This window comes from Mauremys mutica, chromosome 7 (assembly GCF_020497125.1).
Source record: "Mauremys mutica isolate MM-2020 ecotype Southern chromosome 7, ASM2049712v1, whole genome shotgun sequence".
Classification (NCBI taxonomy): Eukaryota; Metazoa; Chordata; order Testudines; family Geoemydidae; genus Mauremys; species Mauremys mutica.
The window spans coordinates 119,366,033-119,390,707 of record NC_059078.1 but is presented as its reverse complement, the minus strand read 5'-3'; the positions used below and the strand labels follow the sequence as shown (position 1 = coordinate 119,390,707).

Sequence of the window (24,675 nt, the reverse complement as noted above, 5' to 3'; positions counted from 1 at the left end):
TGTGGGAGGAAGCAAGTCTTACTGAGTAAAAATTTAAAACCTGAGTGACATGGGAACCTAAGGGCCAGGCTATCAAAAGTATTCTGGTGCCTAAAAATGCACACATTCTCCCGCTCTAGAGAGGATGCAAGGGAACAGACACCTGACATGCGTTAGTCACGTTGCTTAATGCACTAGTACAAGGTGCTCAGAGACTATGGTGCTGAGGGCAGTATGATAACCTATACAGAACAGCAGCATTTTCAAAAGTGCCTAAGCAGGGTAGGTGTCTCACTTGCTTAGAAGCATTTGAAAATCCCTATCTACGTCTGTAGGTGCCTAAATACATTTGAAAATCTGGCCCTTAAGTACCTTTTGAAAATGATACTAAGGCACTTAAGAACTAAATCCCACTGGCTTATGAGGAGTCAAAGGCTCCTAACTGCCTGCCACTTTTGAAAATGGGCCTTAGGTGCTTTAGAGACTTGCACCCATGATCTCCATGTTATAGATGGGGAATCAAGGCAATGAGATCAGGTGACTTGCCATAGCTCAGACAAGGAGTCTGTGGTAGAACCAGGAATTGAACCTCATATCCTCCGAGTCCCAGCTGAGTGCCTCAGCCACAGGACCAGCCTTTCAGCCCCTTCTTACACTACACCTCTTCCAACAAGCCTATAAACTCTGGCTCTCCCCTCAGGGAGGCACATTCAACAGCCATTTAATAACAGCAGCAAAAATCACGGCACTAACAAGACATGTGCTATGTATCACTGCCCAGGCATATTGCTTTTTGTTGCATCCCTGTATTTGTGTGTGGCCTGCATAGGTAATAAACCCCCAGAGGTAGGGACTATCTTTTTGCACGTCCAGGAAGCGCCAGCATTCTTAGCACCACGCCCTATAATAATAATGATGATAACTACTTTGGCAGTTATCCACTTGAGCTAGATTTCAACCACGTACCTAAACTGCAAAAGCCTCTGTATTCTGATGCCTGATGTCCATGCTGTACCTCAGCCTTTCAGCTCATTCCAAATGTGTAGCATTGATTCGCTTTCTAGTTTATCCTGAGTTTTCAGTAGTGCAGAATGCACAAGGCTATTGGAACAGCAATGTCCAAACCCTGTTACATAGTTTTGATCAAATTCCTTAATAAAATAAAGAAGCAAGGCATTAATAAAAGATAAGTGAACCACAGAGTGCATTGCTCAGACTAATCTTTTAATGGCTGGAATGGATGTACAAATTGCTCCAATTTCTAGCTAGCATTTATCTTTTGCTCTTAAATATTAATAGCCAATTTGTACTTAATTTACTTAGTACAGGAGATGAACTACATGTGTCATTAGGATGAAGAGTTCAACATTGTTCAATTACATTGCCTACTGAACCAGCAAAGGGAACATTTTATATAATCAATGCAAAATAAACTCAGCATTAACTCTTCAAATAATGAGTAGATGGGTGTATCCAAAAACAGTAGTTTATCCTCTAATCTAGCTATACATCTTTGTTTCAGATTTATTTACCAAATATTTGGATTTTTTTATAGCTAAATAAGGGTGAAATTTAAAAAAAAAAAAAAATGCCAAAGTGATTTAGGGCTAGAACTGGTCAGAAACAAGCATTTCTGATCTGTGGAAAATTACAACATTCCAAAATTTGTTCTTGTATGGAACAAAAAGCCAAAATTTTTGAAATTTTCCATGAAACCACAATTCTGAAAAATTTCAATTAGGAATGATCAAAATGTTGTTTCAAGAATGCCAAAATGTAATATAAAATATTAGCTATACTATCATGTAATATTAGACTATATAGAGATATTAACATATTTATTTTATCATGTTCAAATATTTTACTATAAAGTAAAAATTAAACATTTACCTCACTAAAACAAAATGTTTCAACGTTATCAAAACAGGAAACTTGCAATGATTCATTAGACTTTTTCCTGTCGAAAATGTTGTCAAAACTGACACATTCCCATGAAATGTTTTAATTCCCATGATACTGCATTTTCCCAGGAAAAACTATCCTATCAATTTTTTTCCAACCAGCTCTACTGAAGAGCTTAAGTCCCATTTCCAAAAAGGACTTACATGCTTCTAAAAATGTTACTCTTAATATCCTAAGTACCTATGGTCACTTTTGAAAATGGGACTTAGGTTCCTTAGTTGCTTAGCTGCTTTTAAAAATTTTACCCCATGTCTCTTTTAAGCAGGGATTTATCTGATGGTTAAAGAATAGGACTGTGAATCAAGGCTGAAATTCTGTACCCTTTAAAGTGAATGGCAAACCTCCCCTTGACATCAGTGGGGCCACAACTTCACCCCAGGACTCTGGGATGTCATAGATTTTAAGGCCAGACAGATCATGATAATTTAGCCCAACCTCCTACATGACACAGGCCACAGAATTTCATCCAGTGAGTCTTGCGGTGGAGGAAATTGCTCACCCTAGTACAGGTCTGCTTGGTCCTATTTTTAAAGCTGGACCCGAACCCAACCAGGGCACAGCTGAGTCAAACCTGACCCATGAGTGTTGAGTCCTTTTCAGACCCAACCCGGACCCGACACTTCTCCCCAAACAGGTATCAGCACTGCCGCAACTGCCTGGTCCTTCAGCCTCAGCCTCATAGGGGTTTCCCACAATCCATCTCTGGTCGCCTCCTGCCTATGGGGTAGATGGGGGAAGCAGCTATGTGCCCCACACTTGCTGGCTGCACTGTGTGTGGGATGAAGTGAAAGGCGTTGCAGCTTGTCAGCACACTCACTGTACAGCACACAGAGCGCACAATGTGACAGTGGACACTCAGCTGCTGCTGCACTGACCCCGTGGGCAAGAGAACATGATCAGAGACAACTTTAATCAAGCTTGAGAGGGTTGGGCTGATTTCAGACTGACCCAAATCCTACACTTGTAGTCTGGTCCCGTTGCATTGCAAGGCTCTATTCCCCACAACATGAGTGAATACTGTCAAGTGCAGCTGAACTGTGAGATGTGGACTAGAAAACATTCTGTACCCTGGCATTCTGAATCCATTCCTTACAAGTATTATTTAGTATTTCTATTGCATTAGCCACCTGAGGACTCCAGAGATTAGGAACCCATTGTACGAGGCACTGCATGAATAGCACAGACAATCCCTGCTCCAGAAAGCTCTCAACGTAAGCTTTAGACAGTACACAACAGGTGAATAAACTAACAAGTAGGAGGCTGAATGAGGAGGGAAAAGGTAACAGAGATTGCAAAGATCAGTTGCCACAGCGCTCTCAATAGTCAAGAGCCATGATGCTATATTCACAACAGCAGAACTGCATTTTGAAACATCGGTGAACGTGCCAGATCATCTACCAATGACTATAAAGTTTAGGCAAGTCACTTCACCGCCCTGTGCCTCAACTTCCCCATCCGTAGAATATTTATTTCAACATGTGCTTTAATAGCCATCAGTTTTTTGAGATACTCCAAAGGTGTCATGCAAGTATATATCGGGCAATGTATCATTGCTTCCCCAAGCAACGCAGTCGGCATTACTTACTGTTATCTTTCTGATAACAAACACCTATGTAATTTTCAGACTCCTTTCCTCTATCCATGTGTTATATTTTAAAACTTAACGTTTTATTCAGGAAAAAAAAAATATGTGACTAGATTGGTCTGGATCTTTCCATAAAAGAAAAGCATATACATAGAGTATGAATGTCATTTCAGTTAGAATCGGTCAAAAAAATTCAATTTTCTTTTTGGAAATAATTTTGAATGAAATTATTTAGTTTAAATTTTTCATAGAACAAAGTGATATTTTAAAATGAAAAATTCAAAATGAAATAAACATTTGCTTCATATTGAAATTTTTGTTTTGGTTTAGTTTTAAAAAATTACCATTAATTTAGTTTCTTTAGATCTGACTAAGCCCTCGATTGTGAAATTTGGAGTTTTAAAATCTGAAACAAAAATTTTCTTTTCCTTTCAAAAATATTTGCCAGAAATTAAATTAAAATGTTATTTCACCCGCTTTTCTAAAACTGCATTTTTGACAGAAAAATATTTATTTAGATTTTAAAAAGTAATCGACCAGCCTTGATTACAATGAAGTGAGTTTAGGTCCCCAAATTGCAATGCTAAATTGTTGGGTAACTAAAGCAAAGAGCTGCAACAGAGAGACAAGTATGTAACTCAAACGAGGAGCAGTTAGATAAATCATCATGACGATGCTGAGAGACTAACCCTATGGCAAGAAGGAAGAGAGGATTTAGCTGTGGGAACTGGAGGCTATAAATGGCAGGACAGAATGAGAACAGCAGAGTTCCTGATGATTAACTGTAATTAAGAGGGAATATCAACATTGAAAAGGGCTTTTAAAGACTTGTGACTGGTAGTTCCCATCCTGCAAAGTAACATAGGAAGCCTGATTCCAGAAGGTGCCTAAGTACATTGCTACCATAATTAGGCATCAGCTAAATTTAGGGAAACACATGCTAATATATCCAGAAGGCGAGGCTGCAAAAACTTTCCACAGACTACCACAAGCAAACTGCTTAGCTGAAAGAAAAAAACTCACAACCAATGGCTTAGCAGCCCTTTCTCATTCCCATATGAATCCTGAACACACAAAGGCAGGAGAGTTAGCTTGGATGTGGCTAGCACTACTCTTTTTTTTTTTAATATTTTATTTTTTTAATAATTGGAGATATACCTATCTCCTAGAACTGGAAGGGGCCTTGAAAGGTCATTGAGTCCAGCCCCCTGCCTTCACTAACAGGACCAAGTACTGATTTTTGCCCCAGATCCTTAAGTGGCCCCCTGAACTCCCAACCCTGGGTTTAGCAGGCCAATGCTCAAACCACTGAGCTATCCCTCCCCCCATTCTTCTGTTTGGGTGACTAGAAAAGGGATGAGGTGAATGTGGGGGAATAAAGGTGGATCCAGTTACTTAGAAAAACTAATTTGAACCTGACAAGCATGACAGAGATGGGTCAATCACCAATAAAATCGACGCAGCTGAGGCTCAACTGCTGCTTAAAGATTTTTTTGCTGAATACTATTTTATTGTAGCAGCACCAGTCACGGATCAGGGGCCAGATTTTCAAAGGTAATTAGATGCCTAAAGATGCAGACAGATGCAAGGTGGGACTTTTAAATATGCCTAACTCCTAATGGGAGTTAGGTGCCTAGGTAACTGAAAATCCCACTAGGCACCTCTGCATCTTTAACCACTTAAATACCTTTAGAAATCTGGCCTCGGGACCCTATTGTTCTAAGCACACTATGAACACAAAAGCAGTCCCTGCCTCCAAAGACCTGACCGTTAGATACTAGTGCAATATACACCTTCACTCCTCTGTGTAAGACGCAGGATACACCTAGACCTTAAATGCTACAGCAGCACAGGGACAGGAGAGATTCTCCCGTCAGAGTAGATAATCCATCTCCCCACGAAGCAGTAGTTGGGTCAACGGAAGAATTCTGCATCCACCTGGCACTATCTACACCAGCGGGCAGCTCAGCATAGATACAGCTCTCAGAGGTGTGGATTTTTCACACCCCTGAAGACTTAGCTATACCAGTGTAAACTCCTAGTGTAGACCAGGCCTCAAATCCAAAAATAGGAGGAAGAACATTTCAAAGCACTCACACCCACTACACCTGGCATATACTGCATTAACAAGCCAGCTGAAAAAAGGTTTATTTCTAAATTAGGAAGCAACGATCATTAAAAAATATCTTTAAACTTCACACATGCATCAGAGAAAGCGTGTGCAGCTTTAAATGTCATGTCCCGATCTCCAGCTGTGCCTTGAAATGGTTTCTCTCCTTATTTTTGCACTTTATAAATACAGCTATTTTTGTTTCATTTTCATCCTTCCCTCTTTTCTGAACAATTAAGAGAGATTCAACCCCTTCCACCTCAAAGGATGAATTTAATAATTCACTTACAAATGTCAATTGCTTGTCTATTAATAGATTGTAAATTCTTCAAAACAGGGACAAACCTGGCTACAGAATTTAGCCATACAGCTCCCACTAATTTTGATGAGATTTGCATAGCTAAATCTACTCATTCACCGGGTTTGAAAATCTTACCCATTGTCTTTTTATGATCTGTAAATTACCTAGAAGACTTTTGGGTACTGTTAATAAATCAAATGGTATAGCTGGTATTTCCCCCACCTCTTAAAGTGTTCTGCTCTCTATAGGTGGAAAGCACTAAACGTGATTACGTACCTGGGAGTATAAAAAGTCTAAGGTGGTGTGGAAGAGGGTGATATTGTTTTCAGATCCTGAAACTGGGATTTATCCCTATATTTATGGCTTGGATTGAGAGATGTTACTCGCCTTCCATCAGCGAGAATTCTTATCGATGGAATGGAGCCCTGGAGTTTCACTTTAAACACGTGTCATGAGGTCATTCCTTTTCTTTCATTCTTTATGCTTGCTACAGAATGGCTGAATGCCTGGCTCAAAGAATTTATGCTAATAGGTAAATAAATAGTATTAGATGGGAAAATACTGATCCCTGTATGCAGATGACCCAAGTAACTAATACATCAGCTTTTGGTACTCTCTGTGGCTTCATTCTAAAAGAGGGACTGCCTAAAGGTTTTTCTAAAGAGGACATGCCTGACTATTCAGCTTCTAGCAAATATTTTGGAGTGCACATCCAGCCAACCCTCAAACCTTCATAAAGCACCCTTCTCTGGCGAAACATCTACAAAAAGCTTATTGAACAATCTCAGCTTATCCTGATATTCTAGACTTGGTATAATTTAAAATGAATGTTCTCCCCTGTTCAAATGATCTTGTTCAGGGCCTTCCAAGAATGGCTTTTGAGCAATCTTAAGAGACTGCAAAATAACTTATCGCAATTGGCTTGGGAAGAGAAGGGAGAGAAAAATACCAGAGGAACTGTTACATTTAAAAAAAAAAAAAAAAAAGCTAGTGAGAGTTTTAACTTTCCTGACTTGTTTGTTTGGCTGCATATTGTTTTGGTACAAGAATTAAAAAACAACACTGGATCATTATGGAGCAGGTCTACACTATTAGACTATATTCCTTATTTACCATAGTCTAATTACATTAGATCTAAATTTACAAATCCATGGGAATTACACTATCCGGCTGAAAGCAACTAAAATTCTCAAATATGCTCCTATTTTCTCCCTTCTGCCACACTTCTTTATTTCCTGCAGGTGGATATATTTCCTAGTTTGAGAATTGGGATACCTTTGGCCTCCATGCGGTTCATATGAATTCCTGGCTAAGTGGGTGTGGATCCAGCTTGAACATAGGAAACAAAATGTAGGATGCTGAAGTAGCACAATTGCAACTTTGTGATTTTCTTATAAATAATGACACCTGGGTGCCCAAACAAAGAGGCTGAAGTCTTGAGACAAAACAATCATGAAAACAATGGCAGACTTGCAAAAAAGTTCATCTTGTGTTAAAAAAAAAAAAAAGCCCTCATTGGCAATTTGGAAATACTGCAGATTGACAAATTTTATGTATAGGGACAGACAGATTGCAAGGTCTTTGGGTAAAGGACTGTCTCTGTCATGGTTTTGTACAGTGCCTAGAATAAGGGAGCCCTGGCCTCTAGGTGCTACCTCTGTACAAATAATAAACTACTTTATCAAGCATCTTAATATGGAATAGCAAAGAACTTGTCTTATAAAAACTACATAAAATGGAAATCAATGCTACAGATTTTATGATCCAGTTGGCACCTTTCAATATATGATAGGGCTGTTCAGTTCAGATCTCCTTGGAACAAACAGCCAAAGCAGCCTGACCCTCCTAGGCTCTCTCATACAAATCCATCTGTATATTGCTTTACTGCATGTAGCCAATGAGCATCCTTGCAGAAAGGTGAACCTTTCCATGTACTTTATACTGCTCACCAGCAGGCTTATCATTGCAGCCCAATTGTATAACCTTCCTAGTCCCACTCTGGGTACCAGGTGATGGAGAACACATGAAGAAAGTGATCAAATATCTGGACACTCAGCTACTTTTCTTACGGAATCTGACACCCAAGTAGCAAAATCATCTGAGTTATTGCTCTTCGCTCCTATGTCACATAGGAGACTGTAACGGGGTGACGACTCACCCTGTGGCGCCTCCTGCTGGTCATCCAGGGAATTAGCTCTCCAGCCTTTGGAGCAGCTTCTGCAGGCCCAAGTCTCACCTGTCACTGGCCCCGTGTCCCTCGCGGACCCCGGTGCCCCTTTCCCTTGGGTGCTGCCCCTTGGCAGTACCCCTCCAGCTCTCTGGGTCTCACCTCCCAGGGGAACCCCCAACCCTCACCTCACCTCACCAGTCTTGGGCTACTTCCAGTCATCATCTAGCCCCCACTCACCGGGGCAGACCGCAGTGTAAAAGCCACTCATCACAGGCAGGGGAGGGGTTGGACCTGCTGCCTGTGCCTACCCTTGGGCTGCCCCTCTGCACCCCCAGTACCTTTCCAGCCTTTAGCAAGGCCTGCAGCCTGGGGAGTTTCCAGGCTGGAGCTCCCCAGCTCCCCTGGCCTTTCCCCAGCCCTGCTCCTCTCAGGTACCCTGCTCAGCTCCCAGCAGCCAGGCCCTCTTCTCTCAGCAAGCTAGAGAGAGAGAGACTCTCTCTGAGCCCCTGGCCCACAGCCCTTTTATAAGGGCCAGCTGGGCCCTGATTGGGGCATGGCCTCAGCTGTGGCTGTTTCCCCTTTCAGCCCAGGCTTGCCACCTACCCCAGCAGCCCTCTCACAGCCTCAGCCCCTTCCCTGGGCTGATTTAACCCCTTCAGGGCCAGAGCGGGTGACCACCCCACTACAGAGATCATATGAAAAAGGGTAAGGCACTGAGCTAGCCATCACTAACCTTGGCAGGTAGCCCCAGCTGCAAAATGCTACTGCTTTTTAATGCATTTGATAAAAATATGCTATCAGTATAAGTGCTATAATTATTTATGCAAACTACTTGTAGCAATTATACCATTAGCATTTGCTTGAAATCATGCATTGTATGGTTATCTACACTCTGCTTTTCTTTCTGTAACTTTCAGGAAAAAGGGACTTAGCTGACCATCTAGTTCAACCGCCTGCATAATGGAGGCCACAGAATGTCACCTACTAATTCATGCAAGGGAGAGGATTATTCTCAAGACAGAAATTTCTCTCTTCTTGGGGAAGTTACATGTCTTTTCTGGTGAGCTGCCCCATCCCTGAAATAGGAATAGTAGTTTGCCTAGCAAGTGAGAGGCCTAATTAATGTTTGTAAAGCAATTTGAAGAAAAGTCCTCTCTAAGTATCATTCAGGTCAATGAGTGAGATAGGGATCTTTAACCTCTTAAAAGCCAAGGGCTACTGAAACAAGGTTTTGTATACCAGAGAACACCACAGGACTCAAATCAAAAGATCCTTTTAAATCAGCATGACAAGATTTTATTACAAGCAAAACTGAATTTTTGCTTAATTCAGAGATAAAGGGTTTAATCCAACATCTTGGGTTTTAAAAGATTGAGAAGATGCAAGACATTTAAACAGAGAATAACCTCTATATAAGGTTATTACCGATAAACATTATGTTTTATACAAGCCATTAACAATAATTGCATTTTAGTTTCCCACCTAAGCCTACTGTTCCCAATTAATTTCTTCTGCACCTCGCCTGCATGTGAATGTGTACCTAGAGGCCTCTTACAAAATCAGGTGTGGATAAAAGTTCAATTGTTTTGCACTCGGAGTGAAACAAACACCCTTTGGGTAAAAATCTGCTAGGTAAGTATATTACATTAAAGTCCTATTCAGGCTTATTCATGTATTGGCAGGGTGCTGGCAGTATTACCTTAAAACACAACATAAAATATTAGTTTGTAAAACAGTTTGCAATTATCCCTATATAAAAGGCTGATCAGTAGGATCAGAACTGTGAGTCTAAACACAAAAGTGATGTCTACCTTGGCTAGCTTACCCAAGCTAGCTTGAATCCAGCTAAGGTCGGTAACAATAGCAATAAAAACAGGGCCATGAGCGCTTCAGGGCAGGCTAGCAAGCTGAGTACATATCCAGGGTCCACACCAAGCTTATACTATCTGTGCTGCTGTGTCTTCACTGCTATTGGTATCTGCATTAGCTAGATTCAAGCCAGTTTGAGTAAGCTAGCCCATGCAGAACTTTCATTATGTAGACATACTCTCAGACCAGTTTGGAGTGTGGCAGGGGAAAGCAACAGACTCAACCTGTGTAGAAGTGCAGTGGCCAGTTTTGGCCAAGCAAGCAGAACTTACAGCCTCCAAAAGGGAGCAACAGAAGTGTGAAACAGAGCCTTTGTGCACAGGGGAGAAAGAGACAAAATGGAAGCACTCTGTTCTGGGACACAATATGCAGCAGCAACTCAAGAGGATGCGTAGCCAACCCTGCAGCCTGAGACCATTCAGCTCCTGTACACACCCCCGCTATAGAAGAAAGAGGCCCCCTCATCTATGATCTAACTTAGCAACCATCAACCCTTCTCCCACTGCTGCAGCATGAGTCCCAACCCCAACCTGAGGTCTCCTGTTCTTACCCACATTCCACAATCCTTGGTAGAAAATGGTGGGTCATGGGATGATTGACTTTTAAAGGTCATGGACCAAAAAAAAAAAAAAAAGGGTTGAACTAGCTTTAGGTAAAAGTTTTATTCTTATTTTAAGCCACTTCATCCATCCCTACAGAGCAACTGGCTACCTTCAACATAGTATGATGTAAATACATTTACAGCAAAAACCCCAGGTGAACTGCGTGTATATCAGATGGCTCTGATGTTTAAACATAGATTATTTATGGGTAAGGCTACATCTAGGTCCTGGAGGTCATGGAATCTGTGACTTTCAGAGACAGCCCCCCCAGCTTCCGCACCGGGGCCTCGGGACTGGAGCTGGCAGCCAATGGGGCCTTGGCAGGGGTTCCCCCTGCAGGGTTCCAGTGACAGGCGACAGCCTCCTCAGGGTTCCAGCAAAGGGTGACAGCCTCGTGGGGGGGACAGACCCCACAGCTCCCAGCTATCATGGTGGCAGAAGAAACCATGGAGCTGCAGCAGCAAAAGTCACGGACAGGTCACAGCTTCTGTGAATTTTTGTTTATCGCCTGTGACTTTTACTAAAAATAACCATGACAAACTCTTAGCCGTATTTCTGGGTATGACAAAATGTGTGGGCATAAGCCCACCACTCAGATGAAAACAGGCTGACCATAAAACTCCTCAGTCCACAAGGCCCATGCAAGAGTAACAGAATGGCTGTTGGGTCTATTGCACAGTGCCTCAACATTTGATCATACAAATTATTCATGGAATTTGTGTAAAGGGTCATTTAGTCCATCTCTCTGCCAACATGGGGTTGCTCCCAACAGAACACAGTGCTTTGGTCCAGCCTAGTTTTACATATCTCAAGTGATAAGACTCACTCCATTTTCTTTGGAAAATTAATCCAAAGAAGAGATTTTTCTTGATGCTCTCAGCTTAAATGCATCTTTTCTTATTGGTTTCTCATTATTCCTTGTACCATCCTACATTATTCTCCTCATCATACAAATATAGGAATGGTTACACTAGAACAGACATTGGTCTTCTAGCCTAATACCCCATTCTGATGATTGCTAGTGCCTGCTGTTTCAGAGGAAGAAATCCTGCAGTAGGCAGTTAGGGAATAATCAATGCCCAAGATGAGGATTAGTAATTTATATTAGGAATCTCCCTAGTCCCCCATCCAAAGTGCTAAATTCATTCGTTTCCATTAACTCACAATACTTATAAAAGCAGACTTCCATATGTTTAACTTAAGAAAATATTTGGTGGGGAAAGAAGTTATATAGAGAGAGAATTGTTTATTTTACCACTTTTTTAAATCTACAAAAAGTTGTTCAGTGTCATGCTAGCACAAAAAGCACTTTAATTCATTTATTAAAATAAAACTACAGTACGTCTCTGTGCTTCTTACGACAGATACAGTGTTACATGTAACAGGCAAAGAAATGTGTTAGTTTCAAAGTAGTATAGGAAGGACTCACAAATACAGACACACAGTAGCTATATTTTACAGCGCCTTACAAGAGAAACAAGGTGGGTGAGGTAATCTCTTTTACTGGACCAACTTCTGTTGGTCAGAGACACAAGCTTTCGAGTTACACAGAGCTCTTCTTCAGTCTGGGAAATGTACTCAATGTCACAGCTAAATACAAGATTGAACAGATACAATATGTGCTAACTGCTTGTGCTAATCTAAGAGATCATTCAAGGTGAAGTGGCCAGTTAACACCTCTAGTCATAAGACAAAAGGGGGGAGGGAATTATTGGGTTACGGATTGTTGTAATAAACCATAAATCTAGTGTATTTATTAAGACAATGATCTGTAGCATCTATACTACACCAACAGAATTTGGTCCAGTAAAAGATATTACCTCACCCAATTTACCTCTCTAATATCCCGGGACTGACACTGCATAGCATCTTGCAAGATCATTTTTGTTTTAAATAGTATGATTCTGATACTCCTTTACAAAGCGGGCAGTTAGTTAATGCTCAAATGCACTTTTGAGCTAAAGATATTAGAATAATGCCCATACTATCAAATATCAGAGGGGTAGCCATGTTAGTCTGGATCTGTAAAAGCAGCAGTGAGTCCTGTGGCACCTTATAGACTAACAGACGTATTGGAGCGTGAGCTTTCGTGGGTGAATGCCCACTTCGTCGACGAAAGCTCATGCTCCACTGCGTCTGTTAGTCTATAAGGTGCCACAGGACTCTTTGCTGCTTTTACATACTATCAAAGACAAGAGATATATGCTTAATATGCAGTCATTGGTAGAGATTAAATATGCTAACAAACATACAGACCCTGAAAAAAAAAAGGGGGGAGGGGATAGGAGGGGGAAGCTCTACACTTCAACCAACAAATAAAGTTCACAGGACATTATGTGGAAAGATTTGTTATCATGTTTATACTTCGTTGATAGACCCTTATCCTGCAAAGACTTAAGCGCCTGAGTAACTATGCTCATGTGAGTAAGGTGATTTGTGTGAGTAAGTCTTCAAAGTATTGTAGCATTTCAGGTCCAAATGCTTATTTATATTGATAAAAAATTATGAACTCAGAATCCTTTCTATATATCAGCCAAGGAGGCTGGAGAGCTTAAAGACTCTAGAGGCCCATATCCAGTGTAAAAATTCTGTAGTGTTACGGACAGTCAAGTTTTTAATCTATGAATTATCTTCAGGGAAAAGCATAACCAGTGCATGCCCTAACTACACATGCCTATAGACAAACATATACACACATCCACTGCAGAAAGCAAAAACTTCCTGTGTCAGCACATTCATAATACATCATTTCCCCATATGCTGAGGTTTTCAAATTGCAGGTTTTTAAAAGCACATTCCCCCTCTGTTTACTGTAGGTATTACTGTTCTCACAGGCATGTTATCTCACCCACTCACCACTTTATACAAAGTGGAATTTTAATAATCGAATCCAGAAATCATCTTTAATTGTGACACCTAGCAGTTACAGACACACTGGTCCCTACACCCCATATCTATCTAAATTAGGCAGAACATTTTCATTAAAATTAGCCAAGTTTCAACTGCTTCATATTGCTTCCCCCTCCACACCCATTTAGTTAGCACACAGTCTTCAGTATAGTATACACTTCAGATTTACTGAAGTTCAGTGAACTGTGAGAAGTTATTTATTTACAAGCACCTCATCTGTTTGACCTTAAATGGAAGCCAACAGCAATCTTAACTGCTAAGCAGAGACTATATCTGGTTAACAAATAGTGCATATTAACTAGGGTGAGATAAACCTGTACTATAAACAGCTGGTCGATTTTCCTAGGAAGGCGTATATTTCAGCCACTATCCTGACGAACAAAGCAGACGTACATAAAAACAAAAGCAATTTTATGGTCAGCTTTTATCTCTAAATCAATGCAACTTTGGTTCAGAATTTCTTCTTGTAAAATGTTTTAAAGAACCTGCTTAGTGACAGAAAACATGCATAATAGTTCCTCTCACAAAAGAGAAGCGATAATACTAAAACTATACTCTGAAATTTTCAATATTAATAGCATTTAATCAGTAGATTTATAGAACTTTTTAATTAACAAATGTGCAGTAAAAACAAGTTATTCCTAAAGTGGATTCAAACTGCATGCAGCAGTTCTATGCTGGAGTGACTGTGCAATGCCTTTGTCATTCAAGTGAGCTTTTCCCATTATTACAGATGATTAAATTAAACCACAGATTTTGTAACTATAGTGCTTGTTTTACCTGTGAGGGCAGGATGGAGGAGTTAAATGAAACACTACACTGATTGAAATGTTTGATTTCTCACGTGGGGGGAAAAAGAAAAAGGCAATCCAAAAGAGAACACACATTTCACCAACAAACCAGCTCCACATCCCATAGATTTATTGCTTCAGCTAGTATCAGCTGAGTGAGACTGCACTGCAGAATTAGGGCCTGCAGTCCGATCTGCACCCCTGGGGAGTCAAAGTGAAGTCCACGGGGCCCCACATGGGCACAGAGGACCAATCCCAAGGATAACAGTGAAAGATCAGGGCCCTATTTTTTTTTTTAAGCTAGAACCCCCAATATTAATTTAAAGTTCCCAATTGGAACAAAACCAAAGATGAAACATTACCACATTTTTCTGTTTCCAGAGGTCAAAGCAATTTAAAACTGCTGACTTTGTAACTCAGCAACAGAAAACAGAATGGGAACATACTTTTCTTCAGTTTAAAAGGGATTAGAGAGTTCAGTTCCACAAGACTGCCGTGTTATTGCTGAAAATTTTAGAGCCAAAATTAAAGTAACTTCACAAAATAAATGCCTACCAACAGGTAACAGCACTGGGGAAAAAAACCTTCTGGTTTGCCAGCTATCCTTAAATTCTCTTTTTAAAACAAAAAGACTGTCACTGTATTAACTAAACAACTTTTTTTTATTATATACAAAATTTAAGTGGTTAGAATACATTCATGTTTTAGGCAAATTAATTCCCTATTTCTAGGAAGGATAAGGGACAGAAAGCCCAAATAAAATTGTGCTATCACATTCTACCGTGACAATAGCGTTTAGTGCAATTTACCAGTCCCGATAGCACTAGTTAGCTACGCAATTGATTGTTATTCTCATTAAGATTTTGGCATTTATTCTAGATGCTAACAATTATGAAAAACTATGGCTTTTCCCATAAAGTATGCATTGTCCATGCATATCTTTATAAACCATTTATTTTAAACAATAAACCAGAAAATTTGTCATCCCCTTCCTGTCTGAAGTAACAGCTTTCACTTTACTTTTTTTTTTTTGTCATAAGCAGTATTTCCACTAAATTCAAGATCTCAGGGCTAGCTATCTGCATTTGTGCACCTGTCACAGTCATTAGTCTTTAAAAGTAATTATGTAAAATGTAACACTGATAAAATGTCAGTTTTCATTTTAAATCTAGTTTTAATTTTTTTTTAAATTTTTTTTTTTACTGCAAACATGACTGATCGTTTGCATCCACAGTGTCACCTGCTGTATTTTCACAGGATTGAGACCATCAGAAATCCATAAATGCATACATAAGAAGGCACTGTCTTCCAGTGGTTCAAGTCAGATAAGGCCTTATACTCTGAAGGACTAGCAAATGCCTTCAGGCATTGACACAAATCTCAGAACCTGTCTTCGTCTCCCTGGCAAAAGGTACTAAACGTGGTCTACAGTACAATGAAGCTCAGGATGAATTCCAGTAGTTTTTGCCGGTTGCGCTGAGGTAGGAAAGTACTGCTCAGTTCCAAAAAAGTCTCTCTCTTTTGTTTTGTCTCCTTGAAAACCTAAAGGGAAGGATGAAGACATGATCTTCATTAACATCTTCAAGCAGAGTCACTTATTTGTAATGAATAATGTACAGCAGTTGATGATCTATTCTAATTAAGACCTTGGGCCTACAATAAACATTCAAGCATTGAAATCATGCGGTTGCTGAAAGTTATAACAGGTGGAAGTCAAAAGGCTAGTCAGTCATCTCTAGAATCCCTTCTTCACTCTAGTACATCATACACCATAAGGATATTATTCCATGCAAACCCTTAAGAGAATTCTGTTTGCTGTGATTTCATGCATGCGATAAAGAACAAATGACTGTTTACTAGAACCAACTGCAAAGATTTTTCTTTCTTTCTAGCACCATCATGGATGACACTCCTTTTAGATATCTTAAGAATCCAGGTATTGTTGGGATTTTAAGTAGCATGGAGGAGGAAAGAGTGATTATTCCAGAGATACAAGCTATAATTTGGAAGAGAGGTCTGAAAAGACCAATCTTTTGTGGGGAGATTCTTTACAGGCTTATTCTTAAGTGCAGAAACATTAACATTTGTTAATGGAAACAGAAGTATTCAAAAGGATGAGATGATTCAAGAGCAAATGGTCAGCTTTTAGTTAACACAACAGAACTACTTGTATCCATCTGCATACATCATATGTATTAAAAAGTATGCCGTGTATGATAATCAGACAAATAACAGGAAACAATGTGATTAAAGAAAAAACCCCTCAAACTGTGCCATATTTAGTTTCAAAAACAAAAATCAGAATTAAATATTATGAGCAGATGCAAGTAACAGATGTCAGCTAGTTCCACTACCCTAGCAGCACGGCATATTAGAATAAATATGCTGCATTTGATAAATGCATTCATAAGGCAGCATCCCAAAGGGCATTTAACAAACTGTAGAAATTTTCCTTCATTCTAATAGCCAGCTTAGTACTTAGGAAGTCATGGCCAAAGAACTGAGAGGCATTCAGTAACCTCTATCCAGAAATATTCTTTGTTTTGTACCTTTCAACATAAAAAGGCAATATTCAGTATGATCTTAATGTCATACAGCTTTAAAAAAATTGAGGGGTACAATTAAAAAAACCAAAACTATCAAGGTGCTAGTGATAGTATGGAAACTCCAGCTTCATCCAGTTATGTCAGGGAGCATCTCTATCTTCATGGTATCTCCTGACATTTCAGGTTCACTGGGACACTGCTGCTACTGCTGTCTTGAATACAGTTATTTAGGAATGGCAGAAGAGCTCTCTCAGTCACTGTGACAGTCCTGGAGAGTCGGCATCTGGCATTGTCTTTCTGTGCATTCAGGATTTGGATGGAATGTTAATTTTATGGCTGTTAGTGCAGGAAAAATCTGCTGGAGGGCTTGGAAAGTGATGGAAAATAATGATCCAAAATCTGATGGCTAATATTTCTGTACGTTTTTAATACCATGGGGAAGTGCTTAATTACTATTGTGCTATGTATGTCAGTAAATAGACATACAAATAGACAGATTGCCTTCCATCCTTCCCCCTGAGCACACTGAGGAGTGGTATCAACACAGTCCAATACAGAAGTACTCTACCTATACAGAGAGAAAGGGCTGGCATCCTGCCATACTAGTCAATTTCTCTTAGCAGTAGAAAGTACAAAAGCAGAAGTGCAACTTACACTTCCTCTGCAGCCCTAAACGTCAAAAGACAGGTAAACACTTACAAAGCACAAGAGGAAGACATATGCAGAAGCATTTTCTTGAAAAACATTAGCAAAGGCTGATATTGCACAGCACTCATGCACTACCCAAAGTTTGCCTTTGAGTCACTCACATTAAAAGGGCCCCAACAGTTTCAACTGAAGAGGAGAAACCTTTGATTACAAAACACTTACCCCAATATCCTTAAAGACCTTCACTGCATTTTTCACAAGACAATAGGTGGCACTCTCAGCTGTTGGGGGTGGGGAGAGGGAAATAAATAAACACGCATTTCAGGTCAAATATAAAACACTGGTACTTGGAAAAATGAGAGTTCTGCATCAGTAACTGAAATATTGGCTCTGTTTTATCCAGAGCCACACTGCTTGACGTACCATACACTGCAACACTCTTTTCTGTCCTGGTTATTAGGTACTTGTGTAACTTATGAAGGTATTCGGTTTCTGACACAGGACCACTGAAGTTGTGCATAAAGATGGCAGCTGAGCTGTAGGCTTCGAGTAAAGGCCCCAGTAACCTTTGCAGGAAGGTGATGTACTGCTGGTGTTCTTGGGATTGGTTCACCTAAGTTAGAGCAGCAGAAATGAGAGTGAATGAAGCTTGCAGAAGTGAAAGACGGCCAGCTACACAGTAAAAGCCAAAACACTGGATAAAGACAATCACTCGGGAGAACAGGAGGAGGGGCACGAATTACAACAGTGCGTTATTATAGCAAAGCCAAAAGTGGTCTGACGTATGAAAAACTGCTCTACAAATCCCACTTTCACTAGTTTTTCCCCAGGACATTAACAGCGTAGCATCTGTTTTCACCACTTTAAAAGGTCATGTTGCTTTGCAATAAGTAGCACAATCGCAGTTCATTCTTTCACAGAGATGAGCATCAGTTTCCAAAACCCAAAACAAGTGTCACCACTATAAAAACAAGCAAACAAACCAAGGACAAAACTGGCAATTTGCTTTCCAAGAAGAAACAATATAATTGAACTTCTAGCAAGGAAACTATAGGCTGACCACAGAAGGGGACTATGTAGTAGCTTTTTGTATCAAGAAATCGTATCTTCTGGCATGTCTTGGGTCACAAATTAAAAATGTACACACATGCACAAAAACACTGTACACAAAGAACAATACACCACATTTGACTCAGAAAAATATGCACTAGCAGTATATGCCCACCTTTGGTACACTGTGTTATTAATAATACAGTACAAACTTTAGGACCCTGTAGGATACTAAAGCCTGTAGTAGTTTTCACCATAATGGCCATTCCACCCCAGTTATGTAGACTTTGCCAGCAGACTATTTGAAGTTTCCTCACAGAGCTGGTCTTTTTCAGGGGGGAAAAAAAGGATGATTTACTGATTGTAGCAGACTATTGCCGACTTTAATGCTGGGAATGATCAGAAAAAGAAATCTTATTATTTTCCCCAACTGAACTTGTAAACTAAGATTTACTTAACTTTAACATAATAGGCCTGACTATTACTGTTAGCCTTGTATACAGTACCTTCAGGTAGCAATCCCTCTGTTCTTCTCCAAAGTCACTGTCTTCATCCTCCTCATCACTTCTCCAAGACAAGGGTTCAGGAAGCTTTTTACTCCACTGCTGCTCTGTAAGGCTAGGGCTAACATCCTCCTGATCATCTTGCTTAAATCAGAAAAGGGGAGGGGGAGAAGAGAGAAGGTAACTATTCAGAGAAACAAATCCAGGTGACAACCAGCACTATATTTTAATATCAGGTGACCTGATAACACAGTTTAGTGATTTACCAGTACTTAACACACTGGGGCTCACAATGAGGATGAGCTGGCCAAGACCCAATCCACACAAGGCTGAAGTAAGTGGACAGAAACAAATCAGAAGCATTGGTAAAAGTTGTTTCTTCTCCCTTGATGTTTTCCCATCACATGAAAGAGAGGGGCTGAAGTTGGGGAGTCTTGCTGGATCCTCACTCAGGACCGGAACTTCAGGAGGCAGAAGAGGTCAAGAGAACATTTTCTTCACCTGTGTTTCACTAGGAGGTAGGACTTTATATTTTGGATGTGGATTTCACTACAGTGATCTATAACTTTATCAACTCTAGGATGGATTACTCAATTCGCTTTACGTGCTGTTATACTTGAAGACCAATTGAAAATTTCAAGGTAGTACAGAATTCAGCAGCAGGTTTGTTAAATGCTACTTACCTCTTGTAATCATGTGCTTTTTGTATTTGTCTCCATACTCTCTGTGCTGGTTGAAAATTCAAAGAGTTGGTTTTAATCTAAAAAGTTCTAAATGATTTGTTCTGAATCCCTGAGATACCACTTCTCTCCTAGTGTAGTATCAGATCAGCTGAGCTACCTTAGTTAACAGCGCTCAGTTTAACTTAGGAGGGGACTGCTGGCAGTGCATTTACAGAGAAGTGTCCTTCACTCAAACTCACTTCCCCATTTGCGGTAAGAAGCTCTGAGTCGGACTATCAGAACATGATGCAAAATATACGTTTCCTCAGGACTTTTGAGAGAAGCATATGTTAGCAAGAGTGTCAATGAGGTAGCGCTTATTCTGCCATCATGAAGGGCTTAGGAGAGTTAATTTGTCTCTGGCTTATTTTCTTGTAAAATTTGTTAATATTTGCAATATGCATGTGTCCATGGGAAAGGATAGAGACATGTTTAGAAATCTAAAAATGACGAAGAAAGCACACACAAAAATTGTATATATGCTAAATCAGCTACCATAAGAAAGACACTGAAGTTTACAGTTAGATAATTTCTGACAACATAGGTTTCATCTGGAAGTGCTGTAGCATAACTCCATGTTCTACTTGCTCTCGTTTCCAGGCCTGTATCACTCTGAATGTCTTACATTTTCAGTAAGAGGAATGTACCATTCTCCAATGAGTATTTTATCCGCTCTGGGGAGGTCATCCTGGTTGAATAAGGGGGTTTATTTTTATATTCCTGTTGTTTTTTTTTTCCAAGTTCACTTTTTAGCTGAAATGAACCGCAGTGGCTGAGGTTTCAACATATTGAACCCTTAACTGAGTTGGCTACATATGTAGAAACATTAATTTACTTAATTGGGGTTAGGCAGCATTTGGTTAGAGGTTGACTCTTGTATGTCACAGACAGGGAAATATCTACCTACAACAGGAAAGATATTCAGTTTCTTTTCCGACTAGAAAGAGAGAAGGAAGCAACAAAACTTGACCATGACACTTAGTCTATTATTGCCACTGGACTTGGCACTTTACAAAGACCTGTGCAAATACTTAGGAGCTTGTGTGGGATCAGCATAATATCAATATAATTAAGAAGGAGACTATGGTCTTACAAAATGAATTAAAGGCATGAGAGTGCGTTAAGGTCAGACCAAGTTAACTAGTACTGAAAGAGTTTCAAGGCAAGACTGGGGATGGTCAGGTTCAGATAGCGTAGAAGTATCTGTAGGAGGAATTCATCTGGTATACCGAGGAACCCATCTCACCAAAAAGGAATTCTACCAATCTGACACTCCCTATGCAGGTGCGTAAAGAACTAACCTGCAACAGAGAAGCGACAAGGCTCTATACATTATACCTTCTTAGACAGTGATTTACTATCATCACATGGAGACTGAGATGTGCCAGAAATGCTCCATCTAACAGATCAATGTATTCAGGTAGGAGCCATTTTGGAGAAATTTTCCAAAAAGGACAAACTGTTGGTAAAAATATATCTTCAGAAGGATTATAATCAGCCAGAGAGAGGGTTTATATTACAAAAGCTTCCTCAAATCTTGGTGAAAATAATCAAGGATGTGACAGCTTAGGATTCTGAACATTGCTGTGTTAAGATTCAAAGAAGGGGCTTACAAAGAAGTCAAGTGGCAATTCTGTTCAGTAATCAGGCAGGTAGCATGGCTGAGAAGTTGAAGTAAAATATGACTGACTCAGACGAACCCACCCTTAACTAGGAAAGATTATTAAAAAAGGGGACAGACACAAATTGACATCTGACATCAGCTTTACTAGTCTGATGAACAAAATCACTGTAGTAGTAATAGAGTAAATTAGAAATTATCACATGTCCTCAGAAGCATGAAGCCCTAGAAATTTCAAGTAGATGCTCAAAAGTAAAAGGGGACTTGAGTCTCATTGACTCACAATCACACATGGGTAAGAAACATAGTAGAGAATTGCTTCAAGATCTCATGAATGCGAAGCAGCTGGACTAAGACTCTACAAGAATTCTTATGCTGAGAGATGTGATTAAAATGAGATTAATCCTATTCCTGCTTGGCAGGATTCAAAACACTAGTATAACAGAGTACAAAGTGTTCACCTTCATGCCATCCATGAGAGACACTGACGGGTCTTTGTAGAAAATGAAGTAATATCTGTCCAATCTTACTCTAATTGAGGATTTTATTTTAAATCAAGTAACAAAGTCAATGATAAAGGAAAAATGAACTAAAGAGATATGACGTGTTAGGAGAGTTTCAGCTCATAATGTTCAACAGGAGAGGACAGTGAAGTCAAAAGGAAAAAGATGAACCATGAAAAGCTAAGGATGACAAAATAATGTTCAAACTAACATGGCAGTCAGAAAGACCTAAATGTACAGGTATCAGCTGTAAAGAAATAAACTGGAACAAATAAAAATAAAAACAAGTTGATGCAGAAGCCAGAGACAACTGACAGGCTTTTGTTGATTACAGATATAAGTTTCTCAGAGGCTAAATTTGAAAAGACAATATACCTCAACTGTCGTAAACAGGGAAATGGTGATTATTCCCCACAATTTGCCACTAATAATGTATACTTCTTAATTGTATTAAACATGAAGTCACTAGTTGTTCTCTTTCGCCTGGTATATAGAAGATCTCCACACTGTATAATGGACTTGCTGTGTGTCTCAGGGAAAAAACAGATTAGATAGTCCTCAGGATTATACAGAGAAATGAGTTAGAAGGATGCAAGGTGCAGCAAATGGGACTGATAGGAGAGACAGCATCAAAAAAAAAAAAAAAAGAGAAAACATTAGTATATATACACACACACAACTGACATGAGCAGTGGTACTGCCTGGAGACAATACTTGAAATAAATCTTGCAGAAAGTGATGGTGAGATTGTATTGGGAAAACTGTAGAGTATCTGAGAGATTAGGAAATAATCCTGTTAGTCTGAATTGAATGGGCAAACGGACTAAGGTAGAACAACCCAACCTAATAGTTCTGGTCATGGAAAGTACCTGAAAATGAGCAAGGTATCTAAAATTTCAGCTAAGGCAATAGCAGAATTATCCAAGCCTGTGCAGAAGAAACAGGAAATAACAGTATCATTTGATTTCTTAGTATCAGAGGATAGGATGGTGTTCTGTTTGTCTGGCATTCAGATACCACAATGGAGGGGCCTAATATAAAAACCAAGACAGATCATGTCTTGGTACTTATGAGTGTCATGACTGTAAGAAAGTTTTACACAGCAAACAGATATGGAAAAAAACACGCTGAGAAATCAGATATAAGACAATCAAGTCAAGAGAAGACAGACAAGCATTATATATGACCTGTAAGCCACTTCTATCCCAGTTATTGATGGTAATGACAGGATGGGAGACGGACGATATAGGTTTATAAGAAAGCCCCTAAAACAAGACACATGCTTTGAGAGGCAAAGACATAAACACACATTTATGCCATTATACACACCTATTTTTTTTCCTGGAGCCTGGAACATTAAGTAAATAAGAATAGGATTCAGAGGACAAGAAATGCTTCATGTAGAGACTGCATTGTAATACATGATTATATGCCAACATTTTATGTATAAATGTAGGTAACACATCCAGAAAACAAGAGAGTTTTAGAGCCAGGAAAATCTGTCTCCAGAAAACAGGTGAAGTGAATTCTATCTATGAAACTGCACATTAAAAGGGGAACTTGGGATACCCACAAGAGGTGCAACGGAATGGAGCTGAACAAGGGTCATCAAAGCACAGATGTGGATATAGCTTCCCTTCAAACAGGAGAACTAAAAGAAGGAAACAGCCAACTATATTTAACCGTTGTATTTTTCCCGCTACTTTATAATTGATAATTGTCATGGAGCTGTGATAGGATTCTGACATGGAAAAAAACGCAACATGATGCATTAATCTTTTTACTCACCTACCAAAAAAATATTGTGTTAGGAGATTCCCTGATGGACACAAATCTGGAAGACAGAAATTGCCTCCATTCTTAGGTCTGCCCTGCTGCATTTGCTGCAGCACCATAGAACGTGGGAAGTAAAGATACCTTGACACTGCAATTCCCCAATCCCTGAGACCACCAGGAGATCCTGGTGCAAACTAGAGCTGCCTTATAGTTGTATCACCTGCGGATTCCCACATATCAGGGGAATTCCCAGTTACACCTGGTCCCTTTGAGCTGCTGTACCAGAGCAAAGGGACCATATGGGAGCTAAGGATGAGCTGTAAACTGAAATTTACAAGGACTTCAATATTAAACTATATCACCACAGCTCACTTTAAGAGTTGGTGTAATCATCATAAGCAGCACTAGCTTTATTAAGATCCTGGTCCCATATATGTTGTCATCCACAACATCAAAAAGTGATTCTGCCAAAATACTTTGTGCTTTAAAATAAAAGAATAGACATTTCAGTTTAGGATTTCCTTAGTAGTTATGCACTTCAAGTGAAAAAGTGCCAGTTTAGATACTTGGATTAAGGATATATACTTAGAGAGAAGCAAAGGATTCTATGACTGCAGGCAAAGTGGAGAACAAAAAAAATTTAATCATCTTACCTCTGCCACCAAAAGAATGCCATATTGTATAAACCTTTCGACTGCCTCATGGCAAACTTGGTATAACATCTGACAAGGCTTAACAAAAATAAAGAGAGTTAAAAAGTTAATCCTTTATAAATTCCTTCCCTAGTCAACCAGAATATTTTTTTAGACACAACAATGTCCTTTTTAAGCAAGTTTCTCAATTCTTATCAATGCTCCCACTCCATTAGTGCATGCTTTATTCTTTTCTCGCAGTCATGTACACTTAAAAAGAAAATTAAAAAATCCATGAGTGGGATGTTTAAAATTAGACTGGACAAAGCATTTGAGATGTGGAAAATCTTGCACTGGCAAGGAGCTGGACCATGTGACCTAACAGGACTTTTATA

The 24,675-nt window shown here is 39.6% G+C and overlaps 1 protein-coding gene across 4 annotated transcripts in view; it reads right to left on the bottom strand.

Moving 5' to 3' along the window:
• Positions 1-15,140: 15,140 nt before the first annotated feature.
• GPAM (glycerol-3-phosphate acyltransferase, mitochondrial) overlaps positions 15,141-24,675 on the bottom strand; it is a 48,273-nt gene continuing 38,738 nt past the window's right edge. For all 4 annotated transcript variants that reach the window (XM_045025212.1, XM_045025214.1, XM_045025213.1 and 1 more), the window contains 5 exons: positions 24,302-24,379; positions 19,030-19,170; positions 17,897-18,086; positions 17,696-17,754; positions 15,141-15,821 (listed from right to left, as the gene is read on the bottom strand). In XM_045025212.1, the coding sequence (XP_044881147.1) occupies positions 15,705-15,821; positions 17,696-17,754; positions 17,897-18,086; positions 19,030-19,170; positions 24,302-24,379 (585 nt within the window). In that variant the 3' untranslated portion in view covers positions 15,141-15,704. The remainder of the gene's footprint in view (positions 15,822-17,695; positions 17,755-17,896; positions 18,087-19,029; positions 19,171-24,301; positions 24,380-24,675) is intronic.